The sequence below is a fragment of the Trichoderma virens genome (genome assembly GCF_000170995.1).
Source record: "Trichoderma virens Gv29-8 chromosome Unknown TRIVIscaffold_92, whole genome shotgun sequence".
Lineage (NCBI taxonomy): Eukaryota > Fungi > Ascomycota > Sordariomycetes > Hypocreales > Hypocreaceae > Trichoderma > Trichoderma virens.
This window is the reverse complement of record NW_014013657.1, coordinates 1,000,847-1,019,120: the sequence shown is the minus strand read 5'-3', so window position 1 is coordinate 1,019,120 and position 18,274 is coordinate 1,000,847. Positions and strand designations below refer to the sequence as shown.

Genomic DNA, 18,274 nt, shown 5'->3' with positions numbered 1-18,274 from the left:
AGCTCCAGGTAATCCAGGTAATGTGGCAGTGCTAGAGTCGGTAAAGGCCAATGCATGATTGTTTGTGGAAAGGGCCATGGCGATCTAGCCAGTAAAAGATCGATACGGAGAATACGGGCTCGTTCTTTGGGTTAGCCAGTGTGCAGGATCTGGAAGCTTGTTGTGATTGTCTCTTTTGATGATGGTGCCCAACTCCACCAAATCCACCAATGTGGCTTTGTTTGTATAGTGCTGTAGGTCTTCTGTCAACATCAAAGTACTCTGTACAAAGGCACTGCTAGCCAACAGCTACTTTACTACTAGGTAGGCTCTCGCTATCGCCCGTCGAAAAGAAGCCTCAATCGTCATTTCGGTCAACGAAAAGGATTCCCAAAAGTGAGGCTTTCGTGACAGATCACTCCGTCCAGGCCCTGGTCTAGGGTAATTCGGCTGGATAGCGCAATGCAGCCATGAGGGCGTATTGGGCACGGTGCGACAATGGGCTGTGTCGAAAGCAGCATGGCTTCGATTGACTCCGCGGGAGACGGAAACATGGATGGCAGGAATTGGCGATCAAGTATTAGTGTAGCTCTGACACTGGCGTGTTGATACCTACCTGGTATAACATAGCACTATACCAGGGACCGAGGCTGAAGTCATCATAAGCTGACCAAAACGACAGCACAGTGCTTTATCAGGCGACGGTCCAATTCCGCTTGCTTAAGTATTATAGCAACAAGTCTTTACGAAAAATAAACCGAGGTGCTAGATACTCCTCAGTGGTCTTTAGCCGAGAGAAACAGCTCTGTCGCCTGATGGTGGTTTCGAAACAAAGCGTGTCGCACTCTTTTGAGATTTGTGCCTCTCCGTGCCGTTGAAACCGACCGGAACGATCAATCACGTCACACCATTGGGGCCCGCGGTTCTAGCCTCTACAAACCAAGGTGCTATACCCCGGAAAGGTACTTGTGATATGAGAGTTTTAAACAACTAGAAGCGAGAGAGAATAAAAAAAAAAAAAAAAAAAGAGGGTGTCAATGCAACTTACACGTACAGAAAAGCACCCGCTTTTCGCCTCCCCGCACGGCGATGCGGTGCCGAGAGTGGATTCTCCACCCACTTGCATCGACGGACGATTTGGCAAGGGTTCAAATCGGCTGTTGCCTCTTCCACTCTTGCTTCTCGTGCAAGGGCAGAGGTACCAGGTTCCGTGACGGAGAAGGCTGGGCCTTGGTAGATGCAGACACGTACAGGTACCGAGTACGGCCAGGAAGACAGCAAGGCTTCTGCTAAACCGGTGAGCAGGTGATGTGATGACGAGGCTGTGCAGCAGCAGCTCTTTTTAGGCCAAGTACCGGGGCTAAGGTTGGGCACGGTTCCGCTACGAAGGTCATTGTCGTCAGAAGTTGCTCCGCGTACCTATATGTAGTATTAAGAGGTATAGAGTACTGCTACGAGTATAGCTTGGTACTGCCTAGTACCTAACCAAGGTTAAGCAATGTCTGTGTGTGTGTGCTCTGCTCTTGCCGTTTATTCCCATTGCAAGTGCCTTCCTCACTTCCACACTCCCGCACACCCTTTCTCGCTCGCGGTTACGTCGTCGCGCTACTCGTGCAGCTACGACCGACGAACCAGGACTGCGACCACACCACACAGCTGTCTGTCATTATATAAGATGTGCTCAACAGCCCCCCCAAAGCTCCTCCTCTTCCCAGTGCTCTCTCCTCTCTTCTGGACAGCGCTTCCATAGCATTTGTTTACTTTCCTATCTTTTTTTCATAGGCCCAGCAACAAGCAACAAGCTGTGTTACCGTGGTAGCTACGCAACCAACCTGATTGTCTCTGTCTTATTCCCCTTGCGTCGCCACCCCAAACGCCAATACCGCAAACATGTCTGCTGTCAACGGCGCTGGCCTTAGCAGCTCCTCCAAGGCTACCGATCATGACAGCGGCGTAGCCACCGGCTTCCAGCCCCAGAACAAGATGACGGTCCACCCGCCTAAGCCAGAGGACCTCCAGCGCAGCTATGCCGCTGAAGTTGGAGGCGAGGCCAACCCCAAGGGCTGGTATGGCAGCATGAGTACGTCATTGTCGTCCCTTGATTATCCACAATCCCAATCCCAATCCCAGTTGCTCTTTTTCTGACTCTGATTTCGAATAGTCAACAACCTTGGCGCGTGTATTGGAACTATGGGCGCAATTCCCTGCTGCGTCATCTGCCCCAACCCTTATAAGCACGTCAACCAAGGCCATGTTGGTCTCATCACCAAGTTCGGTCGTTTCTACAAGGCTGTCGACCCCGGTCTGATTAAAGTCAACCCCCTCAGCGAGAGACTTATTCAGGTGGATGTCAAGATCCAGATAGCTGAAGTCCCGGAACAAACGTGTATGACCAAGGACAATGTCACGCTGCGCCTAACCTCCGTCATCTACTATCATATTGTGTCTCCTCATAAGGCTGCTTTTGGCATCTCCAACGTCCGCCAGGCTCTTGTGGAGCGTACCCAGACTACCCTCCGTCACGTTGTAGGTGCTCGTGTGCTCCAGGACGTGATTGAGCGTCGCGAGGAGATTGCTCAGTCTATTGGAGAGATCATTGAGGATGTTGCCGCTGGTTGGGGAGTCCAGGTCGAGAGCATGCTTATCAAGGATATCCTCTTTAGCCAAGATTTGCAAGATTCGCTCTCAATGGCTGCCCAGAGCAAGCGGATTGGTGAAAGCAAGATTATCGCCGCAAAGGCTGAGGTAAGATTGAGAATTAGCTGGCAGCCACTTTGCCTGCTCTAAAGAAGAGCTTTTCACAGTGATACAAAAAGAAAGAAAGAAAGAAAGGGTTGGCTAACACTACTGCTCCTATCTAGGTCGAATCGGCCAAATTGATGCGTCAAGCCGCCGATATCTTGAGCTCTGCTCCTGCTATGCAAATCCGATACCTCGAGGCTATGCAAGCTATGGCCAAGTCCGCCAACAGCAAGGTCATTTTCCTGCCTGGCAGCAGCCAGCCTCTCGGTGGAGCTGCAATGAATGCTGCTCTGGGCGACTTTGTCCAGTCTGGTGAGGGCAGTGGCGCCGCTGCCGGAAACACCCGCGATTTTGGAGGTCAGGACGCTTTCCAACAAGCCATGAACGCTCGCGTCGTGGAAAACTTCTAGTGCCGTACCTCGCGTGAGGGCCTGCTGCTGACTCTTTGAGTGGCTTTGGGGGTTTAGCGTGGTCTACTTGATTTCGAGAGGCGACAATTCCCATGCGTTCCATCGTTCTCAATGACGTCTACGACTTTTTCCCATCCGAGTCTCTTCAAGATAGATGCTCTGCCTTGCGCCTACGACATTGCGACTTAGCCCTTCCGTTTTGACTTTGTCATTGCACCCCGTCGATTGCTACACGCTTGCTACGTCTCGTTCACGCTCGTTATGATGTGTTTTGTAATGTATGTTGATACCAAACAAAGGAGGAAGTGGATCTTGGGGGAGAGGGAGAAAGAATATTGCTTGACAGGTATGATACCCAAGATACCCAGGAGAATAAAGGCAAATAAGCAGACCTTTAGTTTAATAACAGATTTACTCTTGAAATTGTTTAATCTAATTCTTGTATATCACTGCAAATCCCCTTTTACTTCTGTGCATGTTATGGGACGCATTCACATGTATGGGTAAAACGTTATCATCGTTGATCAAGAACGGTGTTAATTGAGGACCTCGGTAACAAATTCCTTGAAACCTCACTTCCATGTCTCCATAGCTTTCCCCCCTGCCACCCATCTCTGGCGACAGCTTTGCTTTAAAAAAAAAAAGAAGAAAAAATGAACAGTTTGTAGTAAACAAAGACCAAGCCACGCCTGTACCAGAAAAGATTTGATTTCCCTCCCCCAACGCCAGCCATATTAACAGTGACAGATTAGCCCGGAAGCCTCTTAAAGAATCTCAGGTATCGCATATCTACACATAACCACCTCATCGGTAATTCATAAGGCCATCTAAGCCGATGCGGGGTTTTAACCTGCTTCGTAAATAGCCGAGAAGATATTGCTTTTAGATTTTTTTTTGTTCTTTTCGTAAGATTGCGATCGATTCTCCAGTCGGTGTTTTATACACACATATATTATGCATGTGAACATCTTAGTAGATTCGGCGCTTCTTCGAAGGGTTCTAGGCGGCGAGAGATTCACGCTTCTTCTTCTGTTTCTTCTCCTTCTTGGGCTCGGCCTCGCCCTCGTCGGCCTTTCTCTTCTTCTTCTTCTCGGGTGAGGCCTCAGCGGGGGCGGCCTCTTCAGCCTTGCGGAGCTTCTTCAGCTCCTTCTTGCTGAAGACCTTGGGGGTACCGTCGTCGTTGAGCTGGACGTCGCCGCGCTCGTACTTTCGCTTGAACTTCTTGACGGAGAGGCCAGAGAGCTCAGCCAGGCGCTCATACTCGGCGCTCGAGAGCTTCTTGACTGACTTGGCGGGGGTCTCGTCATCATCATCGGAGTCTTCGGGGGCGTCTTCCATATCGACGTCATCCTCCTCGACAACCTCAATGGTTGGCTTCTTGCTCTTTGACTTCTTGCTCTTGGGGGCGGGCTCTTCATCTGCGTCACCCATCTCATGATCGACAACACCGTCGGCATCGGCACCATATCTGCTGGTGTCCTTGAGAGTGAACTGTCCAGCAGCGACAATTTCTCCAGAAGGAGTCACGTTGGTGCCCTTGGGCAGAGGAGCCTTGCCTTCAAGACGGCGAAGGTGGTTCTCAAGCTTGATTCGGCTGGTGAGGCCAAGGACAGCTCGCTGTTCCTCATCCTCCTCATCCTCGTCGCCGAGAGCATCGACACGGAGACCGAGAGCGACCTTGGCAGACAGCATACGAGCAATCTTGCCCTTGTTCTTGCCAGTGGCCTGGCCAACGAGAGAAGAGTGGTACATGATACCGTACTTGGGGGTGTCCTTCTTCGTCTTGAGAGCTCGGAAGAGAGCCTTCTCGGCACCGAGAATCTGGATGGTGGAACCAGGGGCCTTGGCCAGGCTGAGGACGGAACCGGCGTGGGCAATGAGTCTGGCACCAACCAAGTAGCCGACCAGGGCGGTCAGGTTGGGGGCAATGGCGCGCATTCGGCTTTCAAGGTAAGACGTGAGCTGAGCTCGGTACTCGGTAAACTTAATAACCTGGTCCGCGAGGTCAACAGCGTTTTGCAGATCCTCCTGAGTAATCTCGACACCCATGCTGAGCTCGGCAGATGCCTTCAAAGCAGTCTCGACATCTTCGGGGAGGATCTCAGAAAGGTCGGCATCCTTGAAGTTGTCTCGCATGCCAACAGCACGAACGACACGGGCGTAGGCAAGGTTGTCATTGAGGGTCTTGGCCATCTCGGGGAAGTGCCATCCGTACCACTCCTTTGTTCTCATGGCGTAGACATTGAGTTCCTTGTCAATATCATCGAGCATCTTGATGGCCTGGATGATCATCGAATCAACCTTATCAGGTGAGAACTTGAGCTTGTGTCGAGACATTGAGTGCGAAAGACCAAGGGTCATGCGGTCAATCACGTCCTGGTCGAGACCGGGGATAAGAGACGAAACATGTTCTCGAACGGCTCGGAAAAGGTCCATTGTGTTGGAGCCAGCGACCGGAGTGACGTTGAGGCTAGGCAGGTTGGAGATGGCAGTGCCCAGCTTCAGGTCCGCAACAGCGAGGGAAGCCTTCTTCTCAGCCTGGAGGTCCTCCAGCAGAGAGCTCAGAAGAGGAGGAATCTGGCCTTGGCTAACGGCGGCGGCCTCTTCCAGGGCCATGGCGGCGCTGTCGAACTTGACAAATTTCTTGAGCTTGAGCCTGTACGCGACAATCCGTTAGTTCAGAAGAAGTGAAAAGGTGAAGAAGGAAAAAAAAAGTTTCAAAAAAAAAAAAAAAAAACTAGCAGGCAAAGAAGAGACAATTGGCAGGGAAATCTTACATCTCAACAAGGCGCTCAGGCTTTCCCAGCTCAGCCGCGAGATCGGCATTCTTGAGCATCTTCTTGTCGGTCGCCTTCAACAGGCCATAGCTGCAATTCTGTCAGTCGGGGCTCAACCAAATACACGCGATCAAGCGATGCTGGGAGGAATCGCTCAAGGCTTCGAAAACTGACCCTGCAGGCGTCTCGGCAAGAACAAAGAGAGACATGGTGAATGGGTTGGGACGCTCTCTAGGACTCTTGCGCTTGTCGATTGGATCCTTCTTCTTCCCGGGTCCCAATTGAAGGTGTTGTTGTGCGTGAGGATTCAGGGAAGAAGCCGACCAAAATTTTGGTTTTTGGAAATTTTTCAGTCGAAGCTTAAGTCTCCACTCAAAATTTTTGGCCTTGCATTGGTGCTAATGCTGGTGAGTGGGATGGGCCGCCGGGCGTCGGCGCTACAGAAAATCCGGAACTCTTTTGGGCCACTCACGTGGAAGCTGTGTCACTGCAATTACGCCTCGCTCGCCGGCCATGCAGAAGTAGTTCCGAGAATCCATAAAACAAAGCCCAGCTCTGATAGCACCACAGTATCCCGGGACACCGCTCGTTTTGCCCTCAATTTTGCCCGTCCATCATCGCCCCGGGGATATCCGAACTTAGAAAAGATGGAAGGCCTCTTATTCAACGTGAACAATGGGTGAGCAGCTCGAATGCGTTCTTGTGTTGAGCCTTACTGACGGGGGCGCAGCTATGTCGAGGGCATTGTCCGCGGTTATCGCAACAGCCTTCTGACGACACCAGCCTACAGCAACTTGACTCAATGCGAGACCATCGATGGTATGTATAGGCCACCAGCAGGACCGGTACTTGTTCTTAACACTCGCCAGACCTGAAGCTACAGCTTGGCCCTGCCTACGGCGACTTCCTTGCGTCCCTTCCCCCGAACCCATCAACATCTGCGCTCGCCTCCAAGACGACAGACAAGCTCATCTCGGAATTCCGATATGTGCGCGCTAATGCCACGGGTTCCTTGGCCAAGTTCATGGACTACGTGACGTACGGCTACATGATTGATAATGTTGCCCTTCTCATTACCGGCACCCTTCACGAACGAGACACGCGAGAGCTTCTGGAGCGATGCCATCCCCTGGGTTGGTTTGAGACCATGCCCGTGCTTTGCGTCGCGACCAACGTGGAGGAGCTTTACAACAGCGTGTTGATCGAGACACCACTTGCTCCATACTTCAAGGGCAGTCTCAGCCACCAGGACTTGGACGAGCTCAACATTGAAATCGTCCGAAACACGCTCTACAAGAACTATCTCGAAGATTTCCACAACTTCGTCAACACTCACTCCGATATGGCCGGCACACCCACTGCTGAGGTCATGTCCAACATTCTTGAATTTGAGGCTGACCGACGAGCCATCAACATCACTCTGAACTCCTTTGGCACTGAGTTGACCAAGGCAGACCGCAACAAGCTGTATCCTACCTTTGGAAAGCTGTATCCTGAGGGCACCTTGATGCTCTCGCGAGCTGATGATGTTGAGGGTGTGCGTCTTGCCGTCGATGGCGTTCATGACTACAAGACTTTCTTTGAGGCCGTGTCTATGGGTGGCTCGTCTGGCCCTGGCAACATGGGTGGCGGTTCTGCCGACGGCAAGAGCTTAGAGGACATGTTCTACCAAAAAGAAATGGAGATTTCCAAAGATGCATTCACACGACAATTTACCTATGCCATTATTTATGCATGGGTCAAGCTTAGAGAGCAGGTATGTGTGATCTCGTCGTTGTCTGGTGAGAAGTGAAAAAGGCGCGGCGCTAACGTAATACAGGAAATTCGCAACATCACATGGATTGCTGAGTGTATAGCTCAGAACCAGAAGGACCGTATTGGAAACTTTATCAGCGTCTTCTGAGCGGCACATAGACTGATGATGTATTGTCTCGGGGACAGTGTTTGGGCGTAGTTATAATATTGTCGTTTCGTTTCGAGTAATTGCACGGGAAGGGTTCTTTCAGACTAGGCGCATATGGAAGAGGCGAATGATTGACATGGGCAATCACGCATCCTCTGATGGGCTCTATTGTACATATACAGATGCTTAACTATTCCTACAACGCTTTTTGTTTTTTATCCTCAACTCCCCTCCCCTTTACAGATCGATTTGTCCCTTCCACGTGGCAGGAGTGAGACCCAGCTTCTCAAGCATGTTTGTCCACCTCTCACTGCCCCTCTCCTTCCGCTCCATGTATTGCAGTAGCTTCTGGCGTCGGTGTACAAGCAATCTCAGGTTTCTCTTGTTGTGCTTGTCCTTGTAGCCTCGGTTGATTGCCAGTCCTTCAGACACTGACCTGATCTTGGCAGTCAGGATTGCAATCTGGACTTCCGAGCTGCCAGTGTCTGGTCCTGCACGGCCAGGCATTGGCGTGGTGTTTGGTGAAATGGACTGCGGCTTGGGCTTCAGGAATTGGTCGGTGTTGTGGCGCCCAAACTCATCAACGATGCGCCTGACGTTGGCGTGGAATCGATCCCGTGCGCTGCCGTTGCTCAGGGCTGTGATCCTCCGCAGAGCCTCGACGGCTTTCTGGTGCTTCTGGTTATGCGCTTGCTTCCTCTCCTCTTCTGTGCTGGGGTCCATTTGCGATTCCACTACGCCGACCATGGGCTTCGTCAGGGCATAGGCATGCTTGACGGCATCTTCCAGCTCGGCATCGGTAAGGAAGTGGTTGCGCAGCCCGGGGGTCGTGGGCAGCTCTCTCGGCTCCTCGAGGGCATTCCCGCTTGCGTCTCTAGGCACTGCGCTCAGCGCACTCTGGCCAGCCGAGTCGAGGGACTCGAGAAACGGTGTCGTCCTGCCTCGCACGGGATCTCCCCATGCCTCATCCCGCTGCTTCTGGAGCTCGTCCTGTCGCTTGAGGTTGGCAGCTTTGCGCTGCTGGGCCTGTGCCCATTTGTACGGATCCTGCTTTGCCTTCTTCTTCTTCTCTCGCATAGAGAGATTGGCCTTCTGGACGAGAGGGAGGAAGGCCTGTGTCGTTGGTGTCGTCGCAGGCCGCAGGCACACTAATAAGCTCGATTAGCGACAATGTCCTATCAACAGCCTCAAAGCCAGTGATTCTCAGCAAAAAAAGAAGAAGAATATCATACAATTGATTGTGCCCAGCCGCTGCAGCAGATCTATTCTAGGCGCCATGGTTGATCTTGGAGATGAAGTGCTATCTATCTATCCCACCTCTCGCAACCGGGTCCTCAAAATTTCGCCGATAGTACATGAATCAACCCACGCTTTCGCAGACTTGCTGACTACTCAACAGCTCCACTGTTGTGGGAAAAGAGAAAATCCCTTAGTCATCCATTCACGTGCAGCTCAAGACCTTGTCACGAACCTCGAAACGAGCGAGAGCCGGCTAGTCCATTCTGGTGCTAGCGCCTTCAGGGCTGCGGCCACACACATTTTTCGGAAATTCTCAGTAGCCCTCGCGAACTTTTGCGAAACTTTGCTCGAACCGTCAAGCATCGCCGCCTTCTTGCCTCCTTCAACGACCAACTTTCCCACCACGAAGGAAAATCAGTCAAGATGGCTCCCGCTAACCTGCCGTCCATTTTCAATGCCACGTCCCAGGACATCGAGATGCTCCTGGCGGCCCAGTGCCACCTCGGTTCCAAGAACCTCCAGGTGCACATGGAGTCTTACCTGTGGAAGACCCGTGTCGATGGTGTCAACGTGATCAACATTGGCAAGACCTGGTGCGTTTTTTTTTTCTATCTGGCTGAAGGAGGAGGAGAAGAAGCAAGAGGAGTCTGAGAGGGAAAAACATGAGCTTCTGGAAGGGGAATTTCTGCGGCGCATAGGGATGCTAACTCGCTTCGATTTACAGGGAGAAGATTGTCCTGGCTGCCCGTATCATCGCCGCCATTGAGAACCCGGCCGACATTTGCGTCATCTCTGCCCGTCCCTACGGTCAGCGTGCCGTCCTCAAGTTCGCCGCCCACACCGGTGCCTCCCCCATTGCTGGTCGCTTCACCCCCGGTAGCTTCACCAACTACATCACCCGTTCCTTCAAGGAGCCCCGCCTGATTGTCGTTACCGACCCTCGCACCGACGCCCAGGCTATCAAGGAGGCCAGCTACGTCAACATCCCCGTCATTGCCCTCTGCGACACCGACTCCCCCACCGAGTACGTCGACGTTGCCATCCCCACCAACAACAAGGGTCGCCACGCCATTGGTACCGTCTGGTGGCTCCTTGCCCGTGAGGTCCTCCGTCTCCGTGGAACCATCTTCAACCGCGAGACCCCCTGGGACGTCATGGTCGATCTGTACTTCTGTATGTTGAAAATCCTCACTCTGATAACATTGAACCTCAAACTAACCACACGACACAGACCGCGACCCTGAGGCCGAGGCTGAGGAGAAGGTCGAGGAGGAGAAGCTCATCACCGCTGCTGAGGAGGAGGCTCCCGCTGCCGTCGAGTCTGGCTTCCCCGCCGCCGGTGGTGACTGGGATGCTCCCGCCCCCGGCTTCGCTGGTGCTACCGCCGCTGGTTGGGACGGTGCCGGTGCTGGTGCCGGCCAGGAGTGGGCCGCTGCCTCCGGTGGCCAGGAGTGGGCTGCTGAGGCTCCTAAGGATAGCCAGTGGTAAACGAAGCTGCGTCTGGGCAAAAGGGGCGATGGGGAAGCTTTTATTCCACGGAGTGTGGTAAATCTGGGCGACCTGATCTAGGGGAGGCGTTTTTTCCGGCTTTGCAACGGCGGGGGGTCTCGGATTTTCTTGGGTCTTGAGCTGGCTGCACTGATGAGGGAAAGATACTCTCCCCTTTCGTTCAGGGAGGGAAGAGGGAAAGCCCTGTGTGGCTGCTGGGGGCGTACTTAATCGTTGCCTCGCCCAAGGTCCTTGATTTACTTGCGGTGCATAAAAAGGTTTTCATACAGCCGACCATGGTGAAAGATAAAAAAAAAAGAGAATTTAAAGATATCCCCTTTAAAAAGCTTCCACGTTCGTACTATTCATATATTGTAGCCTGTTCTAAACAGCAGTGAGCAGGTATGTCCATTGTACATGATAATGACATAAGGGAAGTAAAGTCGGCTACAAGTGCTTAAGAACTTTCTTTGTATTCCATGGGCATCCGATCTCGGTGCCAATTATATACATCGTCTTTCAAAGGCTGTATATATGTGTGTGTCCTATACGCTATCACCCAAATTTATCCACAATGCCCCCAGTATTGGTATCTAAGCCCCCTATTTGTTATATCCTTCTTTATACTCCCACGCCCAAAAATGAAAAAAAGAAAACCATCCGAAACAAATGAAGAGAGGGGAAACCCCCAGGGCAAAGGAAATGGAAGCCTGGTCAACAGAGGAAAGGAATCTCGCCTAGGAGTGCAGTAATAGTATGTAAATAGAAGCGGTAGTAGTCGTCGTGGTGTCGGCAGTAGCCAGCTATTGTTGTTGTTCTTTGTTTTCTCTTCTCGGTTCCTGATTTTCAAGTTCGTTATATGGTATCGTCTTTGCAAATGCCCCTTAAGAGAAAAAAAACAAGGACAGACGGATAGATAAAAGACAGCGAAGAGAAACATGCCACGCTATTATAAAATTTTGTCGTAAGTCGCGCCATTATTCATTCATAAGCCGCTGCAGCCGAGACAAATAATGAGGACTAGGGATTTGCAAAATCCCAATGAAATTTGAGGCCGTATGACTTGTATATATCAATACAAGCGAGAAAAAAAAGAAGACAAAAGGGACGCGCGCGTGAGAAGCGTGGAAAAGTAAAGTGTGTATGGAGAGGGATCGAGTCGCAGTTGGGTGTGGTCTGCTTGCGATGTGATGAAATCTCGTGGTATCAAATATGAAAAGAGAAGAGAGGAGGTAAGTGTTGAGCGGGAGGGAAAAGAGGGCTACTCTAAAGCCTCTGAATGTCGTCGAATCTCATCGTCGTTCAATGCACCCATCCAGAGACATCGTTCCGTTATGCCTTCGACTGGTTGGAACGTGTACCGCGTGCTAGCCTCCAACAGTCTCAACAGCGTCTTGACTACGGCCGCCCCAATACGACACCGTTCAAAATTGATCAGTGGCGGAGTGGTTGGCGAGCTGGCAATCTCCGAGGCTCGCTGCGCGTTAAAGAGAAGGTCATGCGTGTAAATGCCGACGAATGGAATGCAGCCCCCGTCTGAACCAACCTCCATTTCAGCTCGAAGGTTATAGAAGTTGCGCGAGGGTGTAACAAGGGCCTCGAGTTCGCCGAGGGTATTCAGATCGCGAGCTGGAACTAAATCCCATGTTTTCGACAGACGGGCGATTTCAGCGCTGGATAATGCAATGGTAAGTTGCGCCAAGGTGGCGAAATTGCGATACCGCCGACAATGCGCAGCAATATGAATGAGTTTGATGATGCATCGAGCTCGCTCTTCAATGTGTTGAGTTAGGACAATCTCAGAAATGGCCCACTTAACCATGATATTGAATCGTGCAACAACAACTTCAACTCCGTGGGCATTGGTGTTTCTCAAAAAGTCAACCCATGAGCGGGAATCGTTGCTGGTGGCATTTCTCCAGTTCATCTCAATGAGCTCTCTCCAGTCAATGTCGTTGAGGGCATCCTTCTCTATGAGGGTGAATTGCTGAGCTAAGATATCAGATTCGAATGCCAGAATGAATGGCAAGTGAATCGAATACTTGAGCGTATTGGGAGCTTCCGGTTGGAGCACTGAGTGGAGGCCTTCAGAGGTGCGTGGAGGCACATGTTCGGCTGTGTATGGAGCGTTGTGTAATATTTCAGGTGAGAGGGGGAGAGGTGTGCGGGACCATATTTGATCTGGATCCAGGGTTCTCTCTGTATTCGTCATCACTGGGCTCATCATCACTGGACTCATCGCTAGTGCTTGGGCGAGTGTCATAGGGGCCGAGGAAGAATTTGACCGAGGCGACGCAAGGGGATCTCCGAATGGGTGTGGCTGTGATGCTATGGAAAACACACCCGCCCTCTCGCGAGATTTGTTCGAGCCCTCATCCTCAGAGGGGGAAAGCTCAGAGGAGAGATCGGAGCCACCGACACTAGCATCTTCCAGGAAAGTGTGATCTTCCGCCACAGGGAGAGAAGCCGTCTTCCGAGCCTTGGTTCTCTCAATACTATCCGTCTTTTGGACAAAATCATAAGAGAGATGAGAGTTGGAGGCTTGGTGGGAGGCATGATGGCTTCCCATAGCAAGATCTGAAGTAGTAGCATCGTCCTCATCAGATGAACCGCGAAGAACCGATCGATTAGTCCACTGAGATGTTCCTCGGTTACTTTGACCATCATCCGTCAGACCCCTTTCAAGCAAAGGTATGGAACAATATGACTCGTCAGAGTCAGCTGTCAAGAATGAGCCCGTTTCAACCGTGGCTATCCTGCTGGGGGCGATCAAGGTATCCCGGTCATATGCAGTATCCAGTGGCTGTTTTCCCTTGTCCTGAAGGCGATATTCGTCATCCATTCCACTTGCTTCACTCTCTTGGCTTTGATCAGCATTGGCATAGGAATCAGACATGACTGCTCTTCGACCAAATTCGTCTGCGTCTATCATAGCTGCTTGTTTGAGCTGCTCAAAGGATTTCGGTTTTGGCCGATATTTGCCCTCCAGCTTTAGCAAGGCTGACTCAATTCCGCCGTCGTCCTCATCGGGTATCTGTGCTAACTTCCGGGCCTCTATTTCAAACGATGGACGCATAATGGGCTTGGATGAATGTGTACTAAACAAAGACAAGTGTCGTTTGGGAGGCTTCTCGGTCAGCTGACCAACGGAAAATATCTCCTGTCTCTCACGAGGATGGTCTTCCACACCAGCATAACTGCCGTCGTCATCGTCCTGCTCGACATGAGTGCCAAGGAGATACGAGCTCCGGACCGATTCGGTGTAAGTTGTCAAAGAGCCAACGGATTGTGATTTTCGAACTGTGGGCTGGTTGTTCAAGCCGCCCACATTGACCGCGGCCCTTAAATAGCCGCCAGGGCGCCTTCGAAGTATACGAGGCGGCTCAACAGCAGGGGGTTCGTATTCTCTATCCAACATGGAGGAGTCTGTCGTAGCATCAAAGCTCCGGGCTGTAGACTGTCGCTCGAGACGACTGCTAAACGAAGCATGGCGCCTAAAAGAGTAGATTGACTGCTGTGTATTCGTGGACTGATTTCTCCTATGTACTCGCAGCGTTCCTCGGCTTGGAGGAGGGTGGCGCTGACTACTGCGACGCATTGTTGAGAAAGAGACCCGGCTCACATCATCCGATGGCCCTTGGCTATAGGTACCACCCAGGGTCGCCATCTCCGGGACGAACGGGGGCAAAGGCTCCTCCTGGGAAGCCGAAGGAGAGGCGACGAGTTGGTCGAGAAGATACGACGATCTCCGTGGTGTCCCTGCCATGAGCTGCGCGGGGGGCGTTGTAGGGGGGGTTGGATCGCCGCCAGCTGTTAGAAATGAGCCCACCGATAATCCACCAGTGGAGGGGTTGAAAGTGGTGGCGGGAAGTCTGTCATGTATGCCTGTCATATCAAAAGGAACTGTATCGTCAACAATGACGATGGATTGACTCCCAGTAGTGAGGCCCATGTCGCTCATAGGTCGTGACCTTCGATTCTGACGCAAGTAATCGCCCGTGCTTGATTCCATATGTGCAACCGAATACTCCATGGGCCGCCGGCGCCTAGTTGAAGCAGGGGTTGCAGCAGGTCTCGGGATACCTAAGCGTTCTGCTTCGGCAGCCTCTTCTTCTTCACGGATGGCTCTCTTGAAGTCTTCAGCCACCTCGGCTCCGAGTACGTCAATCCTCACTTGGGGACGATTACTGGTCTGGGCGTAGCCGCCTTGCGTGACAACGGCTGATCCAGGTAGTTGGTCGATGCTGACAGTATGAGCACTCAATGAGGCGACGGCAGGCAAACTTGAATGTGATCCGGACGACCACTGCCCTCGAGTGTTCAAGGCGCGTCGAACGCCGCCCAAGAATTTCCTCATTCCGGATCCAGACATGGCCACTCCAAAGATCCGGTCTTTGGTAGCATTGCGGGATACGGGCTGGAAGATGGTGGTCTGCCTGTTGTCGCCAGTGGGGGTATCAGCCTCGATATCAACAAACGGCTGACCTGGTGGGAGAATGTTGCCCCGAACAAGATTTCCGGCGCACTGCAGTATCATCTGCAAATCAATGTCTTGCGATGAGGAATGATCTGAGCTGGGGGCTCTTATAGAGTCGGTGACGCTGTTGCTGCGCCCATGGCTCTGAGCCGGGCGAACACGTTTGCCAGCAAGCGCCTTGGGAGTTGTTGCTATTGCTCCCGGTGGCAAGATGGGAGATGTCGAGTAGACAGGATGAGCTGCAAGTGCCTGGCTAGAGTTGGGATTCAGTGATCTCACGTTCTTGGTGGGAAATGAACAAGATACAATGTCCATGCTTGCGATGCTGAGGGGCGAAGCGGGTCCGTTATCTAGCACGGTAGTGGTGATTATTTGATGTTCAGGAGTTCCTGGGCGATCTTCCGATACGGTGAAACCCCCGAGATGGGGGGTCGTGGGAGGGACGACATCAGCGCTTGGGTTCGGCTCTTCACTTAGATCATTGGGTATGCCAGATACGGCATGCCACTGCGGTGGATCTACTCCTTCCCTTTCCCAAAAGGTAGGGTCTAGATTGGGATCTCGATATCCAGCGATGCCCCCAGGTGCAACCGGGGCTTCAGGTCCCAGAGAATCGTCGAAATCGGGGCCATCCCAATAATGGGCACAGATCCGTCGCCAGCATTTCTTGAGCTCTGTTAATATCTTGAGCTGAACTCTACGCTCCCTCGCATCCAGGGTCAATTCGTCAACGAAATCGTTGAGCAAGATGCAGAAAATGACGCGAAGATCATAGTCCAGGACAAAGTCATCAACAAAGTAGTTGAGTATCCAGTGCCGCATAGCAACAAAAGTACGAACGCGGACAATCATGCCAACCTCATCGGTTCGTTCTAAAGCCCACCGGAGCCTTGCCATGAGCATCCGAAGCAGGATGTCCGGCTCAAGAAAGGCTCTGAAAGTCAAGAAGAAATCCGAGATTAGCTCGTAGTCCAAGAAGCTTGGAGAAGTGATCTCAGCAACTAGTCGGGAAGGCGTCGCCGCAGTTACGGATCCGCTGGGCGAGTAGCGTACTATCAATCTATCATCGCAAGTGGGCTTAAAGGTGAGTTCGTCGAACATGTCGGGTTCAATGACAAGGTGTGTAGATGCATATGTAGAGGGCACGACACGCGGCGGGCGGGTTGATGCTTGTGATGATGCGTGCGATGTTCTAGGAAAGCGAAGTTTTGGAATAACAAGATGGCTAGGGCGTCTGGATCTTAAGCCACTTAATGGTACACCAAGGCTTCTCTCTGATGAATGATACATGGATGCGCGGCTGTTGGAACGGAATTCGTCGGTGGGAGCGTAGGAAGAGCCTCTCATCATTGGGGTGCCTCTGGTAGAGAACCGTGGTGTCCCTAGTTTCCAAGAGGGAATGTTGATATTGAGCATCGGCACACCATCAACGTCTAGGTCGTCCATATGCTCAGCCGTCTTGGGCCGATGATCGTCGCCATGGGTTGGTTTTGTGATGACAATTCTATACCCGTCTGTATCGGTACCAGTCTGCGAGTTGAAATCGCGAATCGTGCCATCCGACACAGCTCTGCGGTGCTGCGACGTAAGGCCACTGGGATCGGGAGCGTAAGCTGGAGGGATAATGGATGTTCTCGGCGTAGGGGTGAATTGGTTCTCATGATGGTCCGCCGTCAAGTTGGAGGGCTCGTCACTATTGTCTGGATATGCACCCTCTAAGCCGGCAGTCCCAGGGGGCGTGATAGGAAACGTGAAGTTGGGTTGGGGATATCTCTTGTTTCCACGTCGGACAGAAGGCCTGGAGAGAATATTAGCAATGGGGGGTTTTATCGTGTTGAAACGGGTTCACATGCGTACCTTAGAAATAGTTTGCCATTGTTCCCGACATTGGCAACTGTAAATTGGCGCCCCTCGCGGCCAGCCGAAGCGCCGTCCGGTGCTACATCCCGCCGGTCATGTTCTTCATCTCGCTTTCCTATTGAGAGTGTTCTGTTGATAGATTTCTGTTCGGTCAAGGGCACAATTGGTCGGCTTGTAGCCGACACTTTGCGTATCACCTTGGCCAACGGCCTCGGTGGTGATGCTTCCTTTGCATCCGCCAAGTCCCCGGAGGGTTGTATCCGCCCAGTGTTATCATCTTTGGCTGCTCCAGCGGCCTGGGATGTGGTTTGTATTGTCCTGAGTGGTGGTGCTTTGCGCCGTTTCGTCGACGGCTTTGATCTCAATGCGTGGGATGGCCGCGCCGCCACAAGAGGAGGCTCTTCCATGGCCCATCCAATGTTATGACGGGACGGAGCTCGTGTTGCTCAAGGCTATCGCTTCTGGAAGGCCATTGAAAAGAAGAGCATCAGCAACTGGATTCCAGAAAGGAGAGATCTCGGGGTGGACAGCCGAAAGCCAAGGTGTCGCGACGGCAGACGGCGCAACAACGACGGCCCTCTGCCACGGCACGGGTTGGTGGAATAGGAGTAAGTCTGCGGTTTGTGATGAAAATAGATGCGCGGCAAGGTTGAGGCAAGGAGGTCGAGACAAGCAAAGGCAGATGCTGGTAGACTGAACGAGCAAGCGAGACATGATATGCTTACCAACTAACGCCATGCAGGCACAGGACAGAGAATGGTTCAAGGAGTGGACAGTCGTCGAGCCCGTACCACTCTGCGTTCGGTGACTGTATCGGATCGAGAGAATCGCATGTACTGTATGGTATCGTGTCGGGCCGGGTCGGATCGAGGGGCGTGTCGTGTCGTGTCGTGTCGTATCGTATTGTATTGTATCGTGTTGTGTTGTGTTGTGCTGTATTGTATCGTGTTGTATTGTAAGTGAGGCAGCGGTGATATCGAGGCGTCTCGCGCGGCAATTCGATGGGCAAGTTGAGGTGAGAAGTGTCAAAACTTTGCGAAGCCACGGCACAACGCAAGACAGTCGCGGACAGGCATGGCAGCGGCAGCGGCAGAGGCAGAGCAGAGAAAGAACTAGCAGGGGGGCAATGCGATCAAGCCGGCGCCTGTCTGTGTCTGGACTCGGTGCTTTTTGCTTCTCGACCTGGGATGGCACAGACAGATGGTTTGCCCTGGGGCTGGCCGTGCCTCGTGAGGGCCGGCTTCTGGGGAGAGAATTTGACGGGCGGCCGAGGGAGTCAAATCAAATGGATCATCGACGGCCGGAAGCTGGCAGCGCGCCATCAAATCTTAGTGGGTATATGGGCCTGTACTATGTAAGGACGCGCCCCCTCAGGGGAGTAGCCGACCCTGGCCGATAG

General features: G+C 52.3%; 6 protein-coding genes across 6 annotated transcripts; 3 read left to right on the top strand and 3 right to left on the bottom strand.

Annotated features, from left to right (window-relative positions):
• Nucleotides 1-1,869: 1,869 nt before the first annotated feature.
• TRIVIDRAFT_228566 (uncharacterized protein) lies at nt 1,870-3,131 on the top strand (the record flags this gene model as incomplete). The annotated part of the gene is made up of 3 exons (XM_014094262.1): nt 1,870-2,059; nt 2,141-2,724; nt 2,841-3,131. The coding sequence occupies 3 exons, from the start codon at nt 1,870-1,872 to the stop codon at nt 3,129-3,131; spliced, it is 1,065 nt and encodes a 354-aa protein (XP_013949737.1).
• Nucleotides 3,132-3,649: 518 nt separating this feature from the next.
• TRIVIDRAFT_87154 (uncharacterized protein) lies at nt 3,650-6,117 on the bottom strand (the record flags this gene model as incomplete). Its single annotated transcript, XM_014094261.1, has 3 exons — nt 3,650-5,787; nt 5,909-5,998; nt 6,083-6,117. 3 exons carry the CDS (start codon nt 6,115-6,117, stop codon nt 4,131-4,133), a joined length of 1,782 nt encoding a protein of 593 aa, XP_013949736.1.
• Nucleotides 6,118-6,470: 353 nt separating this feature from the next.
• On the top strand, nt 6,471-8,678 carry TRIVIDRAFT_74491 (uncharacterized protein; the record flags this gene model as incomplete). The annotated part of the gene is made up of 4 exons (XM_014094260.1): nt 6,471-6,587; nt 6,639-6,727; nt 6,778-7,664; nt 7,728-8,678. 4 exons carry the CDS (start codon nt 6,556-6,558, stop codon nt 7,809-7,811), a joined length of 1,092 nt encoding a protein of 363 aa, XP_013949735.1.
• TRIVIDRAFT_214860 (uncharacterized protein) lies at nt 7,916-9,089 on the bottom strand (the record flags this gene model as incomplete). The annotated part of the gene is made up of 2 exons (XM_014094259.1): nt 7,916-8,959; nt 9,044-9,089. The coding sequence occupies 2 exons, from the start codon at nt 9,087-9,089 to the stop codon at nt 8,049-8,051; spliced, it is 957 nt and encodes a 318-aa protein (XP_013949734.1).
• Nucleotides 9,090-9,400: 311 nt separating this feature from the next.
• On the top strand, nt 9,401-10,879 carry TRIVIDRAFT_74494 (uncharacterized protein; the record flags this gene model as incomplete). The annotated part of the gene is made up of 3 exons (XM_014094258.1): nt 9,401-9,643; nt 9,775-10,223; nt 10,282-10,879. 3 exons carry the CDS (start codon nt 9,474-9,476, stop codon nt 10,536-10,538), a joined length of 876 nt encoding a protein of 291 aa, XP_013949733.1.
• A 920-nt stretch (nt 10,880-11,799) lies between these two features.
• TRIVIDRAFT_10118 (uncharacterized protein) lies at nt 11,800-17,276 on the bottom strand (the record flags this gene model as incomplete). Its single annotated transcript, XM_014093938.2, has 2 exons — nt 11,800-16,813; nt 16,873-17,276. Coding segments are annotated over 2 exons (5,418 nt in total), but the record flags the coding sequence as incomplete, so codon positions are not given.
• Nucleotides 17,277-18,274: the final 998 nt, after the last annotated feature.